Source organism: Ciconia boyciana, chromosome 9 (genome assembly GCF_034638445.1).
Source record: "Ciconia boyciana chromosome 9, ASM3463844v1, whole genome shotgun sequence".
In the NCBI taxonomy this organism is placed as follows: domain Eukaryota; kingdom Metazoa; phylum Chordata; class Aves; order Ciconiiformes; family Ciconiidae; genus Ciconia; species Ciconia boyciana.
This window is the reverse complement of record NC_132942.1, coordinates 17,177,654-17,198,785: the sequence shown is the minus strand read 5'-3', so window position 1 is coordinate 17,198,785 and position 21,132 is coordinate 17,177,654. Positions and strand designations below refer to the sequence as shown.

General features: G+C 38.2%; 1 protein-coding gene across 7 annotated transcripts in view; it reads right to left on the bottom strand.

The window, feature by feature from the left end:
• The window catches only part of TENM2 (teneurin transmembrane protein 2), a 547,941-nt gene that overhangs the window by 26,168 nt on the left and 500,641 nt on the right, over positions 1-21,132 (bottom strand). For 5 of the 7 annotated variants that reach the window (XM_072872166.1, XM_072872162.1, XM_072872163.1 and 2 more), the window contains 7 exons: positions 16,110-16,320; positions 11,368-11,487; positions 9,592-9,853; positions 8,601-8,868; positions 7,302-7,445; positions 5,484-5,733; positions 2,492-2,512 (listed from right to left, as the gene is read on the bottom strand). In XM_072872166.1, coding sequence (XP_072728267.1) covers positions 2,492-2,512; positions 5,484-5,733; positions 7,302-7,445; positions 8,601-8,868; positions 9,592-9,853; positions 11,368-11,487; positions 16,110-16,320 — 1,276 coding nt within the window. The remainder of the gene's footprint in view (positions 1-2,491; positions 2,513-5,483; positions 5,734-7,301; positions 7,446-8,600; positions 8,869-9,591; positions 9,854-11,367; positions 11,488-16,109; positions 16,321-21,132) is intronic. The other 2 variants (XM_072872165.1, XM_072872167.1) reach the window with 1 other exon arrangement.

The window sequence follows — 21,132 nt, the reverse complement described above, 5'->3', positions numbered from 1 at the left end:
GGAGACTAGTGACATGCTTGAGTTAGAGCACAATCTCTTTATTCCCCAAGTTCCTCTCCTTATCTTCAGCAGCAGACTGCACCTCTTCACTAGACCCTTATCACATTCCTTCTCATCCCTCCAAAACAAAGCTCCATCTTCTTTGCCGCATATAAAATTATTTCTTTCAATTTACAAGATTTCTCCAGTCTCTCGAGTATCTGAGCCATACAAACACCTGCACATTTGTCCCTGTTTTGAAATTCTGCTCTCTTCCTCCACCATGCTTTTCCCGTAACACTGAAGAACAAACTTTGCAGTGACACTAGTGTTCTGCCATACTTCACAAATACACCCAAACTTAGCTCAAGGCTTTGCAACAGCAGCCTCAACACAATTGAGTGCTGCTGCTGCAGGCTCGCTGCTGCTGCCTCCCTGCTGGGCTCTGGCCCAGAGTGCCTTTTGCCTGGCCCTTCTAAAACATATGGCACCCTCACCTCCACAAATGGGGAGACCTGAGGCAAGTACAAACTGGAGCTGGGCACAGACATGGCTGCTTGCTGCCAGAGGCAGGGGCCTTGCTTGGTCTCAGTGATGGGAGCTGCTCACAACAGTGCCTGGGGGAGCTGCTCTGCTGCCTGACAGGGAGCAGCAGCCACTCAGCGAGACGGGAAGGGTCTCCCTTCTTTTCGGACATGATTTTGCCAGCCTGTGCCTGCCTTCCTGAGCGAGCACACCCCTGCTTCCCTTCTGTGCACAGCTAGCCTTGGGTATGTCCCACTGTTACCAGGATGGGATAAGGTATGAGTCAGGGTAAAGAGCAATGGCAGAACATGGGCTTATTTCCCTCTCCTCTCCTGCAGTCATTGGTGTGTCCATGGAGCTCACCCTGCCTTCCTCCTCTGGAATCTCCCTCAGGGCAGTTTTACCAGGGAGTCAGTCATGAGCTTTTGTTCCAGATCAAGGAGCAACTCACTGGAGCTGCAGACCTGCTGTATAGCCCTTTACTCTTTCCTGAGCTTGGTAAGGGAACAGATAGTGGAAGACTCTCCACATAAAATATTTGAGTGACTTTGGCAGAAAATGACTGGTGGAAGGTGACATGCATTCACCATGTCCCCAAAGAATCTACGAGATTATTACCTCAAACAGGGATGTATTTTATAAATGAGTAGTCAATATTTCTCAAGCTGGCACCTGAGCAATTAAAGACTTCTGCCTCTTTTCTCCGTGCCATTGTAATCTTTTATTCGAGTTATAGGAAGCCAAGGAAAGTACCTTGTTTTAAAAGATTTTCCATACCATTTGGTGTTGCTCAGAGGCCTCTGCCAATAACGTCTCCTCCTCTAGCCCTCCCCGATGGATGCAGCAGTTACCACCACATGCAGCCTTACTCGGGTCTGTGAGGGAGCCTGGTGCCTGACAGCAAATACAGGCAGGATCAGCTTGTCCTCCCTATTCTTCTCATACGTGCATCAGATTCACAACAGTGCAACAATAGCTTTTCTTTAAGTTTAACCAAAAAGAGAAGCTGCTCAGAGCAAATCTCTAAGCACCTGAAAAATTAACTAAGCTTATAGTTGCAAATGAGGAGCCTCCAGCATCACCAATAATCATTAGCAAATTGTGAATGAATTCATCCAGATAAGAAAATTCAGTGGAGTTACACTTGCTATACCAAAATATATTGTAAAGGGGAAATTACACTGTTTAGTCCAGACATCTTTTGCATCTAAGTTGTATTATAGAAATGGAAAGCATGGTTTTAAAAGGGTGATGCACAGGACACTATAGAATAGTTTACAACAGCTCTTCTTGTTCTTGCCCTTGATATTACACAGGGCAGACATCTCCCCCCATCCCAAGTGTGGCATGGAAGAAGGTACAAGCGCTTCCTACGCTGCTGCCATCGAGAAGGCCTAGTGCTCAGGTGAGATGATGAAAAATCTTTTCTCCTAACGTCTGGAAAGGTTATGCCTCCTTCGTGAGTCTTGCAGTGACTGCATCTAGTGGTTGCATACAACCAGCCCCACAGGCTGACTGACTGTTAAATGTATTTGATGAAAGAAAATAGAAACTAAATCATGGAAAAGGACAGAGGGTTCAGAAAATCATTAATGACTGGAACATGAGTTTTTGACCTATTTGCATCATTAGTGCTTTTGTGAACCTTTCCAGCATTTGTAAAACTGCTGTTGTAGTTTACCTCAACCATTTTCACCAATTATAGACAGCAGGGAGAAGTGTTTATATAGAAGTTAGCTTGGGGTTCATTATACTTGCATTCTACTAGAAAATTCTAATTACTGTCAGAACTTATTTGGTTGCTTTTTGACTGCATTTCATAATTGCTAACGCTTATCATATTCATAACACACAATTAGCACATAAAAATGTTTCTATATATGGTACATGAAGAACATAACATTACACAAGAAGCACAACACAAAAAGCAAACACAATGAAGCAAACAAACCATATCAAATTATATGGGAAAGAGCTCGTGTCTTACCTATGTTTAAACTCTTTATTTCTTTATAGAAAGGGAACAGAAGAAAAAAGAACAAACAGTTAGCTGAAGAATAGATGGTAAAGCAAACATAGTATTTGTTTTATTTTACAAAAGGACACAGGAGAAGATATCTCTTTTCAGCACTAGCCTTAGCTTGGTTTATGGATGAAGAGCGACGGGGAGTGATAGAGTTGCAAGCCAGTTCCCTAGAAGGATACCTCTGCCCCCACCCCCCACCCCCCAGATATTTTACAGAAATCTTTCTGAAGCATTGAAAGAGTTTTCACATGGAAATACGTGTATCTTGTGGGCTGGGAGTGAGAGAAACTGGCAGTTTTCTGAATACGGAACTGGGAAGGGGGAAGCACTGGGCTTAGGCTATTGTCCACCAGTTGAAGGCAACCTCTTTAATCAAAATAGTTTTGCAACAGGCTATTTCTAAACAAATGTCTACTACACAGTTTATTTTCCTCTCCCCCCAGTCTCTAAAATAATTGCTTAAAGCAAGTTGGGATGCTACTTGGTATCTAATTAAGCCCATCAAAGCAAATCTTAGGGTAAAAAAAACCTAAGTGAGCAGTAAGATACTGTACGATGGGAGATATATAGCATTAATTGATCCCTAGTTTATTGTCTAGACACAAAGTCAAAGAAAAAGTGTTCTCTACTTCCCAGAAGTGAATTAATACATTCTCCACACCACAGTGTTTCACTGTGTTTATATAATTTCCATTTAGGAATATCCACTGAATGAAGCAAAGAGGTGCATGACTCCTGCACTCAGCTGCAGCACTCAATGCACAGCCCCAAACTTGCAATACCAACATAAAGCGTGACATGCAACACTCTTGAATCAAAATCCCTATTAGCCACTCAGATCAGGCACCTTCATAAAGGACAGTGTGAAGCACATATGCACACTGGGATGTTCTGACTTATAAAGTTACTCAAGATTTATATTAGCTTATGTAAAACAAAAATTATATCCATTGTGAAACCTAAATAAAGTGATGTATTTGGTTTGTAATACTTATGAACATACTGTTTGCAACATTATTCAAGCTACTTGATACTAGCTGAAGACTCTACTCTCATTCATACTTAAATGTCTCTAATCGTCAAACTCTTACCCATGTAACTCATACAGATTTTAAGATGGACCACTGAATCACGATTACTGCTATAAATGATGTTTGCTGCAATGGACCTTAATTCCCTTTAGAGGAACATGCGGTAAAAGACATCACTGCAAATCCTAAAAATCTGTGTGTCAAGTCATTTGCAGCTGTCCAACAACACTCAAAATACAATAGCTTTATTGTTCATTGCTAATAGTTATAACAAAAGCTAAAGAAACTATGCTATGGAAAACAAACTTTCACAAAAGAAAAGAGAAAGTGGACAAAAGCAGATTAAGAAGTCCATCTTCTGTTTCTTTACTGGTGTCCTTTCCCATTTTTCCTCACGTGCTGAAAAGCCCAAGTTCTATCTTGCATACAGAGAAAGCAAAGTACTCAGACTAATACTGTTGTCAACTTGGAGTCAACATTTTCAAATATCAGGTGTGCTAGGAAACTTTGTCCCTGGCTGATATTAGGAAGTGAGGTGCATATAAATGCCTTCTATTAAGTATCCTAATTTGAAAATGTTTCTCTTCAGCTTTAAAGCTGTAGTCCTATTTACTAGAAAGCTAAACAGAACTGAACAAATTCGAAAAAAAATCAGCATATTCTATATAATGCAGAGTTATAGTGTATATTGATATAAATATTTGTAGCAGGTCACACATCCATACTAGCTACCTTCTGTGGTTTATACTAAGCTACTAGCAGGAAGCACTGGATGATCTATGACTTTTTTTTTTTAAATATAATGAGGCAGCCTGATGGTGTATGAGGTAGGTGTCAGAGAATGATTTCAGAGTAGAATTGGCCTGAATCAGATCTCTTTTCTTCTATATAAATCAGAATTCACAACAGTGACATCAACAGAATGACATGAATGGAAGAGAGGTGTAAAATAGAGCCTCCTATCCTCTAACAGTCCAATCATTTTGCACTTTTCCCCACTAATTAAAAATTAAAAGTACAGTGGAAGCAGAGGAATTGGTTATTGGCCAAATCATTAAAAAAAGGCTAATGACCTAAATTCACTCAATGTACTTTGCAGCTATATCCAATTTACAAGAGCACTAATCCTATTGCCTGAGTGGGCTGCAGAAATATCAGAAGACAGCCAATGCAAGCTATTTTTTCTTGTTTTTCTGCAAATACTCAACAGTGCTGTAACTATAAGGTCCAGTTACATGAGTTATGGTTTGAAGCAATAGCTCTTGCCTGTCCTAGAAGAATGAAAAAAGGAGATGGAACAGAAATGGGTGAAGTGGTACACTCTTACACTACTTCCCTATTAAGTGACCAAATCTTAATGTTGGGGGGGGGGGGGGGGGGAGGGGGATGACTGGGATGGGGGAACAGAGATCTCAAAAAGAGTTCTGATGATGCAAAGTGACTCTGTATGTCAATCTTAACTGCACTTGCCAACCTACAGAAATAGACTTACAAGTATGGGAAAGAAGTGGGAAAGTGGGTCTCAAAACCATTGATAGGAAAACCTTCCTTCTAACCTCGTAACACTGTTATACCTGTGCTTATCACTGTGGCTCAATACCTAAGGGCAGTAAATTCTGTAGTTTTCAAACAAAACTAAATGATGTATAGTTTTGAGAGGAGATTGTATCAAATGATCACCGACAGGACAGAAGAAGGTGGCTTGTACTTTTTGTACAAGTTGGTTTGTACTCTTTAGTCCTTCTCTATAGTCATTGCTCTGATAAGCTACAGACTTTGAACTATGCATTTCTGTGCCCCATTTCTCCACTGGAATTTAAATAGGTTGAAAGTGACAATGTTTTACAAAATTATAAAAAGTAATGGTAAAGGCTGATTTGAGCACAGGCTACAGAAATGATGTGCTTAGATTAACACCTTACCTCAGCTCCAATATACTAGTAACGTTCCTGGACGGGAAGATACGCCGAATATAGTTAAAATCTCCAACAAAGAGACTTCCATCAATACCCACTGCCAGTGCTACAGGAGCCAAAAGCTTATTTCCTTCTGCCAGACCATTGCAGCTAGGACAGGATATGCTTCTTCGGCGCCCATTCCCCATAATGCTGGTTATCACAGCTGGCTGCTGAGTTAGAAACTGATTTTCTCCATTGCCTTTGTGCAATATACCTAGTAACGAAGAGGAGAAGAAGTGGTTATTACAATCATTCATTGTGGGGGACTTCAGGTAGTTCTCTTTTCAACAGCTGCTGTTAACGACTGTATGCTGAAATGACTTCAGCACTTGGTTCTTCAATGGTGCAAAAAGAGTGAAAGAGCTTTGCAGTAGTAAAAAATAAAGGTGTAATGAAGATTATCTGTTAAAAAACACACACATATACAACTACAGACCCAAACCTAAACCCAGAGTCCTTTGGTATTCATTATGAAAGAAAACACTGCCATACATCCCTCTGGGCTGGCATGATGCTTTAGACTGTCTTATTAACTAGGAAGTGAGAACGCCAACAGTGGAGAGGATGTGTTCCTTATTTATGTCCCTGGATCCTCTCACTCCAGTTTCCTATGTTACTTTTTGTTTGGAATTTTGTGCCAACCTTACTGTTCTCTTTCCACCTCTCAGTCGTTCACATTTTTTTCATGGAAAATGAAAAATGAGAAAAGGAGATGCCAGAGAAGAGGATAGCACAGAAAATGAAAAGATAGGAGAAAAATGAAACTCCTAGAAGGGCTGCTAAGGACAAGTGATGAAAGGCAAGAGGGAGGCTAGTGGTAAGGATCTTTATTAGGCTTCAACAAATGCCTTTAGGATAGGATTTCTTTTCAAAATACTTGTTCAAAGAGCAGACCCCTGCTCCAAGAAGGTAGTGGATTCTCTGACAGAGTGACCATTTTCAGTGTATCAAAGATTGTAGATATCTGGCCGGAAACTTTTAGCCTCATGTTCTTTTGGAAATGCAGTTGTATGATCCTAATGTAAAGTAACTGGCTCCCCACTGGTGACGACAGTGAATATCATGCACTATCCAAATGGCTATCTCAACAGTGTTTGATCTGCTGCACAGCACTTAAATTGTGTTCAAATAGCCTGATCTTGCCTGTTCTGAACACTACTTTAGATTTCTTGAGCAACAATATAGTTTGCAATTTGTTAGTGCAAGGATCAGCAGGGAGGCTGTAGAAAACACTGTACAGGGATCAAATGAAATATATGCTAAGCATTCAGCTCCCTAAAAGTCTCTCGTGAAATATGAAAACCAGGAACATTCAGCTTAGGATATGTAAAGACAAAGAGAAGTGAGGAAAAAACAAACAGGTGACAAAAGACAAGACAAATGAGACTCAGTATCTCGTCACAGATTCATACTACTTTTAAGCCCCATGTCAGATTAGAGGGAAGAAGGTCAAACAAGAGGAACCAGGAATGGGTGTGGTTAAGGTCAGAAAAACAGGGAAGGAAGACAGAAAGGCATTACAGGGGAATAAAAGAACAACAGAATAGAGGATAAAGATCTGGACTTTGAGAAAGTCATGCTGTGCAGAACAGTAAAATATCTGTTGAAATTCTACAAAAATTTTCTGACAACTGAAACATGTCCCATACCTTACTGAGATAAAGATGAAACAAGAAGAGTGGAGAAATTGCATTTTTTAAAGTGTAAATATAATGCAAATAAAAAGCGTTCACAGACAAAACTCCATATAGCACAGAAAACACATGGGATTAACTAACTCACCACTCTTGACATTAAGTACATGGTGTTTATCCAAAGACCATCCTCCTAAATTTGAAGGATCTAGTTCAAATCCTTGCAGCAGTGCTGTCCTCTTCTCCCATAAAATGAGACTGGGGCAAGTCTCATACTCAAAACCCACAGAAACTGAAATAAAATAAAACAAAATAAAATAAAATAAAATCTAATATACTTGCTGAACAAACACTGAATTAAACATCCAGAGCACATTCAAATCATTCAGCATTCCAGTTCCCCAGCCCCCTCAAGAAGATGGAGTGATTGTATTCCTCTCTTTTATTCTACAATATTAAATTCAGATCTTTGACTAGACACAAATTTGAAACTTCATTCACATGTACTCTGCAGGGATCTGATCACTGCTCTTTGAATAGCTGGTATTGGGAAGTGACTGGTTTGGTGAGAGGAGAGTGAGAAATATAATTTTAAAAATATAATAAAATTATTCTATCAGATAACAGGACAAGATCAAACTCTTAATTTGCCAGATGTTCACAGCATTTATTTAGTGTGTTCATTTTACACTCTATATACCAAGGAAGAGTGAAAATTTGTGTGCTTTTAAGCACACACACTGTAAGGATTACTCAGGAAAGCAATACCTTATGCAATAATGTAAGATAGAAAAGCTATAGCAAAGAAGATTTTAGAAAATATAGAAAAGAAATGAGATTTTAAAATTAAGTTTCCACACTGGCACAGCTCTGATGCCCATTTTTAGCACTGTTGTATCAAAATTGTTCTGTTATTCAAATGAAAATGAAAACTTAAAAATATTATGATGATCACTTTTTCCCACCCACTAGAACCAAGTAAACTAAAAACAGCTATAGAACTACAAGACTGAACAGCATTAGGAAGACACCATTTTCATTTCAAATGTATTATACCACAAGAGGCTATAATAACAGCATGCATAAAAATCCAAATGCACTGAAGAATGCCAGCCGTCCAGCATGTTCATTTGTTAACTGAAAGAAAATAAAAACATAGTGATGGACCAGGTTTCACCCAAGTTCCTGTGGCCAGTTTTTCCCTTTGTCTGGTCTAAACCTTCTAAGTCAGCTACTGATCAGGAAACACAGGCATGTTGATGGAGTTTAGACCCTCTGAATGTGATCTTTAATGTGTAAAAGAAACATAATACAAAGATAAATTGTGTCAGGAAGACAAGAACTGTTTAGTCTATATTCGCTTCTCTGTAAGAAATCTTTGCAGTTTTTTTACTAAGAATTACAGGTGTTATTTGGAAAGTTTTGGAGCTTGTATATGCTGACTTACCTACAGCATCTGACAACCCATAAACCTTCTGACCATATGCATCTGTTTTGTCCCAGATAAATGTATATGCCAAGTTGGGAGATGCCTGAAATGATTTTTGAAACAGATGCCCTTCTACTGCTACCATCAAATGAACTTTGATTAGATTCAGTGGCACAAGTGACTGAGTCATGGCGATCTTAAGTAAGGATTTGTATCCAGCAGTACGGGAACTCAGGTAGCTGAGCTTTATACTAGAGCCAGGGATCTCAATTTCTTCATGAAGAACCTGAATAGGAAAAAGATCAAACATTTTACATTAGTGCTTTGTTATTTTTTTCAGAATAGTATTGCCTTGCATATTCTTATGAACTTATGATTTTCTACTACAGGGAATGGTTACCCTCAAATCAGTTCAGGGATGCAGTTCAGCTGACATTTCTGAACAAATAATTATTTGGCATCTGTGTACACTTCTTTTTAAGATGCCACTGCTGGCAAAAGTGCAAATAAGTACAAGTAGTTTTACTGCAAGTTATATGCAAGGGGAACATAAGAAATACAGTTACAGGAACCTGCAACTTCCACTAACAGTTAGTATAAAGTAAAGAATAACTGAATAAAGTAGTGAAACAATAGTACCAGTAGAGTTTTCCTTTGTCCTAAATAACATACAAGAAAACAGCCTGCAGTTAGCAGCACACACCAAGCCTTTGCAAAATTCTCTTGAAACACCTAAGCTGTCAACTGAAATACAGAGATATACTTGATATATTGTATGATAATGGAAGGTGCAAGGTGTCAAAGATAAATGTGTCTGGGTGACATAAACCTAGGATACCTCCTGCAGACCTCATTAGAAAACCTGGTATCTGTCAGAATGAATGCAACTCTACAAAGGCATTGCTACAGCAATTCCAGAGGACAAATGGTGACTCTGTGGTAAGTGCTCAGGTCAGCACTAGCATCTGACCACTGATTTCTATATCCTTTTCACTCACACTGTTCTTACCTGGGTTTCTGGTACAATGGGATTCCGGCCAGGAGCATCACTGAAGAAAGTTGAAAGTGGTGATGAAATGATGACTGGATCAGGACGGACAAAGCCACTTAGATCACAGCTGGGAATGGAGTTCTCCTCTGTCTTCATCACAAGTGTGTCCATGGCATAGAAGCTATTCCATGGCAGCCATACTGTCCTTTCCTGACTCATAAATGGGGCTCGTTCAAAGTGCAAGGTTAGGGATGCTCCACCATTTGCAACCAAGTCAAATCTAGAAAAATGTGGGGTTTAGAAGTGACAAAACTGAATAATTCCAGTAATAGCACTCCTGGCTAATGAAAGAGGTATATGGATATACCTATAGGAATAGGTATATTTTAAGTGTCATGCGCAAATGATCAGTAATGGGATGTGAACCTTGGCAACTAAACAACTGAAATCCAGCCAAGACAAGCAATGATTTGAAGTTACCTGGACAAACCTTGTTCCTATATATTATAAAATCTGCATTAAATAATTAAAAAACACCCAACAAACAAACCACCACATTTATTATTACAAGTCACCTTTATATATAAAATCAGCAGAGAAGCCAAGTCCATACTGAGCTGGACACTGAACTACCCCTTTCCTAAAAGATGCTGTCCTTCAAGCACAGAAGGGGACACATGGCAGTAAGAGAATAGTAATGAAAAGTTTTGCTGTTTGTGTTCTACAAATAAGATAAGAATTCCTGTCCCCAGGACAATTGATCTATCATTTTTCAGAGAGATTAGGTATTTACTCCCAACCCCCTATGTAATCATAGCAGTAATGTGGAGCTGCACAGGCATTTTGAAATCTGGCCTAAATGAGTAAAATACTTCTAGGTTGTTCTGACAACAGAAGTAGGTATAAGTTGTTTTATGTAAATGCTGGCAATGTAACAAATTACTCAATGATGTCAATAATCTATTCGGATCTAAATACAGTTCAGCTCACCATTTACTGTAATATTAAACCACTGAAATCAACCACTTTATACTTTTATTATAACAGAATAATATTCTGGGAAATGTGGAAATGAAATACTCCCTATAGTTCAGTTGACACATATTAATTATTTCAATTCAATTGTTTGTATGCAAGATCAAGATAAAATGGCAAATGTTTACAATGCATGTGTCACAGATATTCTGTTTTAGTTACCACAGCCAGTAAACTAGATAAACCATGACACATTGATTTTTGTTTATCTGAATTTGTGTGCATTTCAAATCAGCTGATACAAGGGGGAAAAAGCACTTTTTTGCACAGCAGGAAATTGTCTAAATATATTCAATTAGAATCTTTTGATTACATTCTACCCTGAAGAAACTCAAAAGATAGTGGATCCTCAAAAGGAAGGAGAGGCAGAAGGGAACTTTTAACAAAATATACTATTCTATAATTACTACTTTGTTTTTTGTCTAGCAGTGTTAGCCTGCCTTGCATTTTAAAATAAAATATTTCTGGTCTCAGCTGGATATTACTGTAGTCCACAAATGTTTTCATAGATACAGAGCAATTTATTTGAAAGAAGTCTGCCTGCTAACACATTATTATCAGAAGTCAGCCTTTTCATGTTTACTTGCAGTTAGTATTCAAAATGCCATGTGAAAAATTACTTTTGTGTTTACTTAATAGCTCTTTGCCCTGGGAGGAATGCAATGCATGATACCACATGGTTCCATTAGATCACACCATCTGTTAATCAGGAAAGATACTACATACGAAATAGGTACTCAATGAAGCAAGCAAACTCACGTGCCATCCTGACGAGTGATGGTATAGCCATACTTTGGATACTTGACAAATGACACATTGACCCCAACTAGAGGAGTTCCATCTGTAGTCACCACTTGGCCTCTTATAAGAGACACAAGACTGAAAAAGAAAGATAATTAAAAGCATTAAAGTTAGTTACAAAAGCAAAATTACATTGTTTATAAACTGAGTAGTGGAACACTTGTGCCTCATTTACTCTAAATCCAATTTACTCCAAAGATTTTTAGAATACTGAAGATACCATAATATTGCCCACCTCCCTCTATACAGTTAAATCAAGAAAGTGCCTATCCATGCAGTGAGGTCTGTGTATACAGAATGGGAGTAAGTGCCTTCCTTGTCTAATGAGGCTTTGTCTCATTGTATAACAAGGCCTTGCAGGGCAGAAAGCTACCTCACATTCAGCCAAGCCAGAACTGTGACCCTGAAGTGCCCACTGAAACAACTGGGCACTTCTCAAAAACCTCCCTGGGTACAATAGTGTGTCTCTGGATGCCTAATACACTTGAAAAATATGGTGTAATGCCATACCTCTTTTTTATACAAGCAATTTTCCAACTGGTGAAATTACGGAACGTGAAATTAAGGTTCATGTTCCTTCATCTTCGGGAGTGACTGATGTTTGTACACTGCCTTTGGTCCTGATTTGTAACCCTTGCTTTTCACTTTGTCAACAGGAGAAAGGATTTGGTTTTAAGGCCAGCTTTACGCACAGACAAAATAAAGGGTTTTCTTAGCCAACAGGTTAAGCAACTTTGCTTAACCTAAAGGAGACAAAGATGGGTTATTCCTGTAAGAGGCACAGTCAGTCTTTTTCTTTTTTGAGAGTGCTTTGCTGCTGCTAAGTGCACAGCGGGCAGAAATTGCTGCTGCCTGCCAGGCTGCATTCTCAGCCTTCTGAGCGCTGGAAGTAGCAAGCCCCACTTCTCCCTGCTCTGCTGCTCTCTGGCATGGCCAGTTCGTTCCTGCCCCTCGCCTCACCTCGCCTCGCCTCGCCTCTCACAGCTGGAGAGGAGTCTCCATCCCTTGGCTCCTTTCCCTTCCACCTTCCCTGTACCCTGAGAGAAGCAGATTGGTGAGTGGGGGAAGCTGCACGGTAAAAGGGAAATGGAAAAGGAGAAGATCCTTGCAGATGGTTTCCATTTCTACGCTGGAAACATGAAAAAAGGAGAAAGCGATCCTGGGAAACAGGGAGAAAGCTAAATCCTGCTGCAACCCATAACCTCAGGGACTGCAAAATTGCGTTTTGTTGTAGCCCTAGGTGAAGAGGTTTCTATTTCAGCACTATGTGTGTCGAGCATGATCCACCAACTCTCATCTGTAGCTATGGAGAGAGCCAGAAAATGAAAAGCCCTGTTTCTGAACTGACTCTGTGCTGGCAGGACTGGAGCTGCCCGTGAACCTCAGCAGGCTTCAGGCACACCAACAGGCACAGCATCCTGGCACCACAGACTTCTGGGCCCAGTCCGAGCTGGAGGACAAGGGGATTAAAGTGAGCTGTGTTTTGCCGAAAACTGACAAAATGCAGTCCAGTTCTGGGACAGCTATAACACTTGCATTATTCCCTACGCTTGCATTTCTAAAGCAGTGTACATATCAGAGAACATCTATTTTCATTACTAATATCAGGGGTTGTTTTCAGGCCTTTTCTATTAACTCTGAAATGTTCAAGGTGCTGTGATGTACATTTCTGACTGTAGTATATTGGCTATTTAACAACTACTTCCTCATATTTTTGTTCCAAACAAGGTGTAATATTTTCTTCGCTAGTACATAAAAAAGAAACTAATTAATGAAAATAAGCCATTTCTATTACTTTTCTTTTAGAACTTTCGACCATTTCTTGACCCTCTAGGTCAACTTTTAATTTCCAAAAGCAACAATTTGTAACAGAACATGGAATTTAATAGAAATCGATACCTGTTGAGAAAATCTACTTGGGAATACATTGGACCAAGATAATTGTTGTGGCATTATTCATTTTGCTTGAATTATTTTATGTTACAAACACACAGAAACAGTTGTAGGAAGATAGTCACTCAAGCTTCTATAGGGGAACAGTGCAGAAAGCAGATTTAGAAAGAAATCATCATATGGCAGAAGAGAACTAATAATGTTCATGACTTAATTTTTTCTACCTTCAATTTTATTATTTCAGGAAATAATTTGAATAAGAACATCTCGGCCAATAATCTCCTTTTTATTTCTAAAATGCCAAAATATGGAACACAATGGGTATTAACATTTGTGTCTAAAATCTGGATTTATAAGAAGTAATATGTTGACTAATAGTCATATGTAGGACAACCTTTTTTTTGGTAATCTTTTAAAAGTGTAACTGACAAATTAAGCTGATGCATTAAGTCCTTTTTTTTTTTTAACGTGGAAGTTGAATGTGTAAAAACACGTAGCTATTTCTTTTCCTGAAAACTTCTTTTCACCTTGTTTCTGCACAGAAACGATCGGCGAGATCTAAATAATTTTGCAATCAATACATTTTGTTATTTATTGCTTTAGCAGGGTAGGAAATAACTTCTTTTTCTTACACTAGTACTGGAAAAAAATCATAACCACTATTTCGTCCCACTTTTTCATCTCTTTCAATGGAATGAGAAGTTCAGCTAAGAAAAGAGAGAGGCCATTATCTTTCATGGTAGCTACTTCTTGAGACTATGGCAGCTTCAGTATACATGAAACCTGGAGTCTAACCCTGTGCCACTTTTTAAAAGTCAAAAACCTTAGTTTTAAAACTTTCAATTTGCCACTATACATTAGATTTGCCTAAAATTGGTGCCAAAAATAACAGCTGAGCTGTAGAATTCTCAAAAGTACCTTCACAACTTAGAGGCTAAGGCCAATTTTAAAATGTCATTAATATGCCATTTGCAAAGATATGTTAAAATAGGTGATGTACTTCAGATGAATAAAAGAGAACTAAGACTCCTGCCACCAGGAACCCTAGAAAACATATTTAAAAAAAAAACCCTAAAATTTCAAATGAGATTTTTTCAAAGAAGCCTCAGGATTGAAGTGCCCAGCTCCTGCTTACTCTAGAGCTCTAATTCTTAGACTGTTTTGAAGACTCCAACCCACATCCATACATAAACAGCTTGATTATTTCTAATATAATTTCTAATACTTCTTGGATGGTGCAAGAATGTCTGCATATCACTATACTCGTCTAGAAATTTGGAATGATAATCATCACCTGTTTTTGTAAAATACTTCAAGATCTAGGAATGAAGTGTTGGATCATGTTAATAACACAACTAAACATAAGATGATAGTGGAATACAGATACAGGGAATAGACTCATTTTCATTCTGGGTGGCTTAATGAGGCAACAGCTCAAGCACTGGTTAGCACATAATATATGACAGGAAACTGCCTGCTCCTCTTCACTCAGGGAAATTTTGGTGACCGTAACTTATATAGAGCAGCATGTACCAACCAGCCTTTGGACTATATACTTTTTATGCTGTAGCCTGTATTCCTTTTTGGACAAATTATTCAGCCTCATGAATTAGTAAGCTTCTCTCTTGTTTTGTTTTCCTTTTCATGCAACATTGCAGAAAATTGCAAGCATTCCCCCATTTTATTTTTACAGAGCTGATGAGGAAAAAAAAAAATTACAACAAATTTAGATGAGAACAGAACAATTTTCTTCCATTTTTCCAAATGACTCCATGTGTGTATGTATAGAGTATTTTATAGAATAGAATAAAGCCTATATTATATAGAGTAGGATCCAATAGGACTTTTCTGATAGAATATGGAAATCATTGTGCTATTTGAGCATGATAGGGATGAATGCAATGGGGACCTGCCTGGTGTATCCAGAAACATTATGATCTTAATTTTACAAATATTTAGTGACTTGCTCTACATCACCCAATAAGCCTATAATGAAATCCTGACTGAAAAAAACAGTTTCCTGTGATGACGTCCAATCTTTTGGGCGTTATCTCAAATGAAGTTATTTCTTAAAAATGAAGTTTTAACTTAGGCAGTATGAACATAATTAACGTATTCATAAATTTCTTAGCATCTTTGCATGGATACATATTTAAATAATATTGATAAATAGGAACACCACTCTTCTTGTAAGCATACAATGGCATCAAATATCAATTAATGATGTGCTGGCTTTTAGATTCGTTACAAATATATAATTAATGATCATAGGAAGAACAGACATAGAAAAAGAAAACCAAGAAGAAAATGAAAACCTAGGCAGATGTATTGACGGATGCAAGTAAAACAGCAAGTACAACAGTTTTATAGAAGGAAAAAATAATAAAACCCCCTAAGTTAATGTATCTTTAAAATAATTTGAAATGTTATTCCATTATTGAAACTTGTGTTAACGGCACTAAATAAAATGCAATCTCTTTCTAACGGGAAACTAGTTTGCATTTTCCCTTGTTCTAGATTGCAGTCTTCATAAAATAGAAACCTCAGAAGCTCCTAGTCAGTGGAAGGAACCTTCTTCTAGGTGTTGCCAGTATATTAAAATGCTAATAAAATGCAGTGTTACAAAATAAAGGTCACATCATAAATTGCAACAGAGTGCCCTCAGTGGGAATAATGCCTGAGATACAAACACATGAAGCACCTGAAAGCAGCATCTCATGTTAAAGCTCTCATGAATAAAATCTCTGGGAGAAATCGTCCTATACAATGCAACTGCACAGATACAGTGTCATATTTATAGCTACTACCTGCTGTTGAAGGGATTTTCTCCTGGGATGATATGAGTGCTGTCCTTCCCCACTAAGAGCTTGATTCGATCATAGAATGACTTCACAGCTGGTGAACCAGAATGGCTCTGTTGTATGATGTCAAGAGGATCACGTGAACCCCGGCACAGCAGGCTATTTTGACAAGTAGACTGGAGGCAGCAGTCTGGGTCTAGGCAGTCAACCAAGCCATCTGAAAGGTAAGAATCATCAAGATTCAGCCAGCTGCACAGTGCTATCAAGTAATAATATATAACGGACATCTTAAGGCACTGGGAAAAAAAAAGTTAATGCTTACTCTTCATAACGTCTCTATGCCATAAAACTAGTAATTGAACCAATAATGCAATGAGGATGAGACTTTCTGAAGTACACCGGTTAAACACCATTACTACTACAATTAATTTAAACCAGTGTTAGATGAGAATCAGTCCCAAAGAAATCTGTTAAGGGCTGAAATTAGGAAGAAGGAATAGTGGAAGGAGTACAGGATTTTTTGCTTAGGTTTTTTGTTTGTTTGTTTGTTTGTTTGTTTTTAATCTTTTCAACAACGTTTTTAGATTTCCTTGCTGGGCTATAAGAGTATTGAGAATTATGCTGTTTAATTTCATTTGTTCTGTTTGGGAAGATGAGGGAAGGAGATGGGGGTGACAGAGTAAGTTATCATTACCTAAGTAAAATAAAAATTACATTGCACCCATTTTGGCAATTCGTAGGGAAGTGCTGCTGGACCTCCCACCTCCCATAGATATCTGAATCAGAACTTGTTCGCCTGCTTGGATAAGGAAAGACCAGTCACAAAGCTGGTGGGTTCAGTCATCATATTACATATTAGATTGTCCATCAAGAATATTTCTTAAGAAGTATTTTTAAGAAAAATTAGAATTTAAACACCAGAAATTAAAATGGAATCCTCAATGGGAAGATCAATCTGTATACTTAGATAAATCACAACTGACTATTTTTAGCACATACAGTAACAACTTCTAATATCATCCTTTCCTTTGGTATCATCATTTAACCAAAATATGTTCTCTCAATGGAGTTCTACTGTAATTTAGAAATTAATAACCATTTACTTTAAAATATTATAATCTCTAAAAATTTAGAAACATTTGTTCATCTACTCTGGCAATCTCAATCTGCAATCTCAAACTGCACTTTCTCAATCTGCAATCTACTTAGGTCTGTAAACTTTCAGAGACTCCCCAAGGCATATTATTCTGATTTTTGAATACAAATATGGCCTGGGCACATACTGAATATCATACATGAGAGAGAACATTCCAGTAGGTTAGTTGACAAAAGTACCTTAGAGTAAGATCATGACTCATGTATTTTCAAGATTTTCAAATGCACAACAGACTAGCATTACCCTACACAGTGATAACTGGAAAAACAACAACAACAAAAGAAAACCCAACCCAAACCCAAACCTATAAAAAGCTTTCTTATTTTACAATTAGCCTTTTACTTCCAATGGATTGTGTGTGCCTGAAATGACTGTTTCTGATTTAAAAACAAAATTGCCAAGGTACGCTGATAATGTGTCATTCAGCCCTCTAAGGAAATTTAAGTTAGACAAACTACCTTGTTGCAAGAGCTATACATTGCTTTAAGGTCAGTTGCCTATTCACATTAAGAGCTCCATTCATCTTGAAATCCTTTCCAACGTGGCGGTAGGAATTTTCTTTTTTGCTACAGCCCATTTTCCACCCATTTTATATAATCATTGTAAGGACACCATTAGCTTCAGATTATAACTCAAGGCAGTTTTCCTATTAAGCTCTGAGAACTTTTTCTCAGCATCCTGCATTCTTTCTCAGTTTGTGACACCTCTACAACTATGAACTTAAAGCTGCCCACTGTTTAGTCTGCTCAGTTCTTTTATTAGACGACCACCAGTCAAGAGAATCCTATCAACACATTAGAAATAACAGAAGCAAAACACAGGATGTAAATTACTCCTTTTGATGAATTTACATTTACCTGTTCAAGCTGCATCATATTTCTGCTATACCTGTTATTAGAGGTGAGCATATGTTATGTCTGTAATGACCTCATCATGCAGCAGATTATGGGATGCTGCGACCAAACACTTCTGATGACACCATGAACTTTCAATTGGCATATCAATCTCAGCGTCCTGTCAGTAATGCGAATCACATCTTTATGCTCACAAGCCCCCTTGGATACAGTCTGACATTGCAATCTTCAGTAAATTACCCTGTCACTGCCAATCTCACCGTTATCTCACAAACAATCAAGCAGGCAATCAAACTGCTCTGAATTGCCAGTTCAGGACCTGAGAGGCTAGAAACATCTCCATTCAATAGCAGGGAGAAACCTGTGTATGACTTCTTTCATGTTGGAAGGTTTTTATGCAGTTATGTGAATTCAGACTTGCACAATTTCAGATGCTTACAAGAATATTTAGAAAAGACAGGCATATACTGTAACATAAATATATACATGATTTACTTGTTTGCAACATTATTACTTACAATATGTGGCTATATTCCCCCATACTAATTTATTCCCAGATGGCAGGATCTGGGAGTTAGGATATTTTTACTTTATGCCAACTAGTTGATCCAGCTTGTTGCAACAGCAGAACTGAGGTATGGATCTGTTCAGCATACGCAGCCAGAACCTGGGCACTGCTGTTTGGTGTCAAAGGCTTATGCACTGCTATACTGTTTACATTCATAGTTGCATTGCTGCTATTATTTATTTTGTTGCTCTGAAAACTCTGACTCTATGTATGAAAGAGTATTGATTACTGTCAGAATATATTTGTTTCTAGTTCATGTTTGCCTAATTTGCTATCTGGACATATTACCTCAGAATGGCTGAGATTGGTAGGGACCTCTGGAGGTAATCCGGTCCAACGCCCCTGCTTGAGCAAGGCTAGCAAAAGGCAATTGCCCAGGACCATGCCCAGACAGCTTTTGAATATCTCCAAGGATGGAGACTCCACAACCTCTCTGGGCAACCTGCTCTGGTGCTCAGTCACCCTCAGGGTAAAAAACTGTTTCCCAGCATACATTTGTGCCTGGGGTTGTTCCTCCCCAGGTGCAGGACCTTGCACTTTGTGAGGTTCCTATCAGCCCATTTCTCCAGCCATATTATACCATTACATATGAAGTGAACTGTTACAGATCATTTAGTTGCATTAGACTCAGTTGATTAAAACAAGGGCTAGAAAAAATGTACCTTCTGTAAGAGAAAACTCTGCCATAAGCATGAATTTTAATTAGAATTCAGTACTTTGTTTTTTAATATATATTTCAGAGCTTGTCGTCTTCCAGATTTCCTCAGGCACACTGAATTATTTATATGGTTAATTCAGTGACAAAGCCCTCACCATTAGCCTCACCAAGATATTGCTGCTTTTCATAGCATACACATCTGAATTTAAAAAGTGGCCAGTTAGCAGCTCTCTGAAACTCTGTATGCTAAAGGAAAGAGACTGTAGAGGGAGTTAAGATGAACATCCTCCAACAATTTGAGACAAAAAGAAGTCCTGACTTGGCCTTAACTGAGAAGAAAGAAACAGGAAATATTGATCTGATTTAAACTGGCAGCACAGGATTAGCTCTCCATTGCTGTTTGTGGTTCTTCTGAATTCCCAAATCTTTTCAGAAACAAAGCGAATGACATGGTATTCTTCTTGAAGACTTCACTTCTGTTAATGGATACACATATTTCTGGACTTCCCGTGAACTATTCCACAAGCTTTCTGGCAGACTTAACTATACAGCAAAAAGAAAATTTTAAAGTATTACATGTAAGTAGAATAATACATGTAAGAAAAATTCCATGCTACATTTTAAGATGGCTTTATTATTGTGTTTGTCTTGAACATCATTACAAGGCCTAAAAAGCTCTCAGTAGAAATAGTGATATATTTTACTGCTAATGTATTTAGAACCTCTCATCATCAGTTTTCCTTCACCAGTGAATATATTTCTCATCATGTTCAGGTGACTGGATTCCAGAATTGTGCTAGACCTTTCTTCAGAAAGTTGACACTTGAGCTATTGGGGGTTTTTTTAACTCCTTCGAGCAAATTATCTTTAGTTTCCACTCTTCATCAAATACTTGCAGGTTGTGCTTCAGGTTCAATTCATGATGCGTGTTAGAATGAGTCAACTTTGACCTGACATCCAGCTGCTTCAGAAAATGCTTTCTGTACCCAGCAGGGGACAATTTTGTTTCCAAAACAAAACTTCTGAGCACATGCTCAGTAGAGGGCATCCTTACACTTCATTAGCTTCAGGAGCTGATGACTTTCAGAGTATAATTTCTGGAAATTTTTTTTTTTCCAATAAACATTTCAGACTGATGATTAAAATGGAGGTGGGGAGGGGGGGAACAGCAGCTACTACGAACCCTGAGGGCAAAAGGGCCTTTGATCACTCTAAGGGCAAATTAGTTAATTTATCATGATCCGATTTTAATTATGTGTAGTATTAATATACCCAAGGTGAAAGAATTAGAGATGCTCTGTCAGATTATCAGAAGAGTAGGCCTTCTCTCTGCCAACACAGAAATATTTTAATTGAGCTCTAAAACTGCATGCAGAACTGTTTCCACAGACCGGCTATTTCACAGCCCAGTATATCTTATTACCAGGAAGTTTTATGTAATATTTAACCCAAATTTTCACTGTTGTAGCTTGATGTAATTACTGTTAGCTATATTGGCATACATCATTCAAAATAATTCCTCAGAAGTTCCTGGTGCTAACACGAGAGGAAATGCTTCTAATCCTGTTCCAGCCCTGTTCCTCAATTAGCCAAACTGGAAAGCCTCTCTGTAAACTGTCAGGATATCCATCATACCACTGGCTTTTATAACAAACTGTGAGCACAACAGAGTATTTTCAGAACCATAACCCTAAACCAAAGCTGTCTTTCAGGAAAAGCTGGATTGTAAATCCCAAACTGTGGCAAAGTAGAATAAACCTGGCTTCTGTGTAAGCTGGGTGTACCTCTGAATG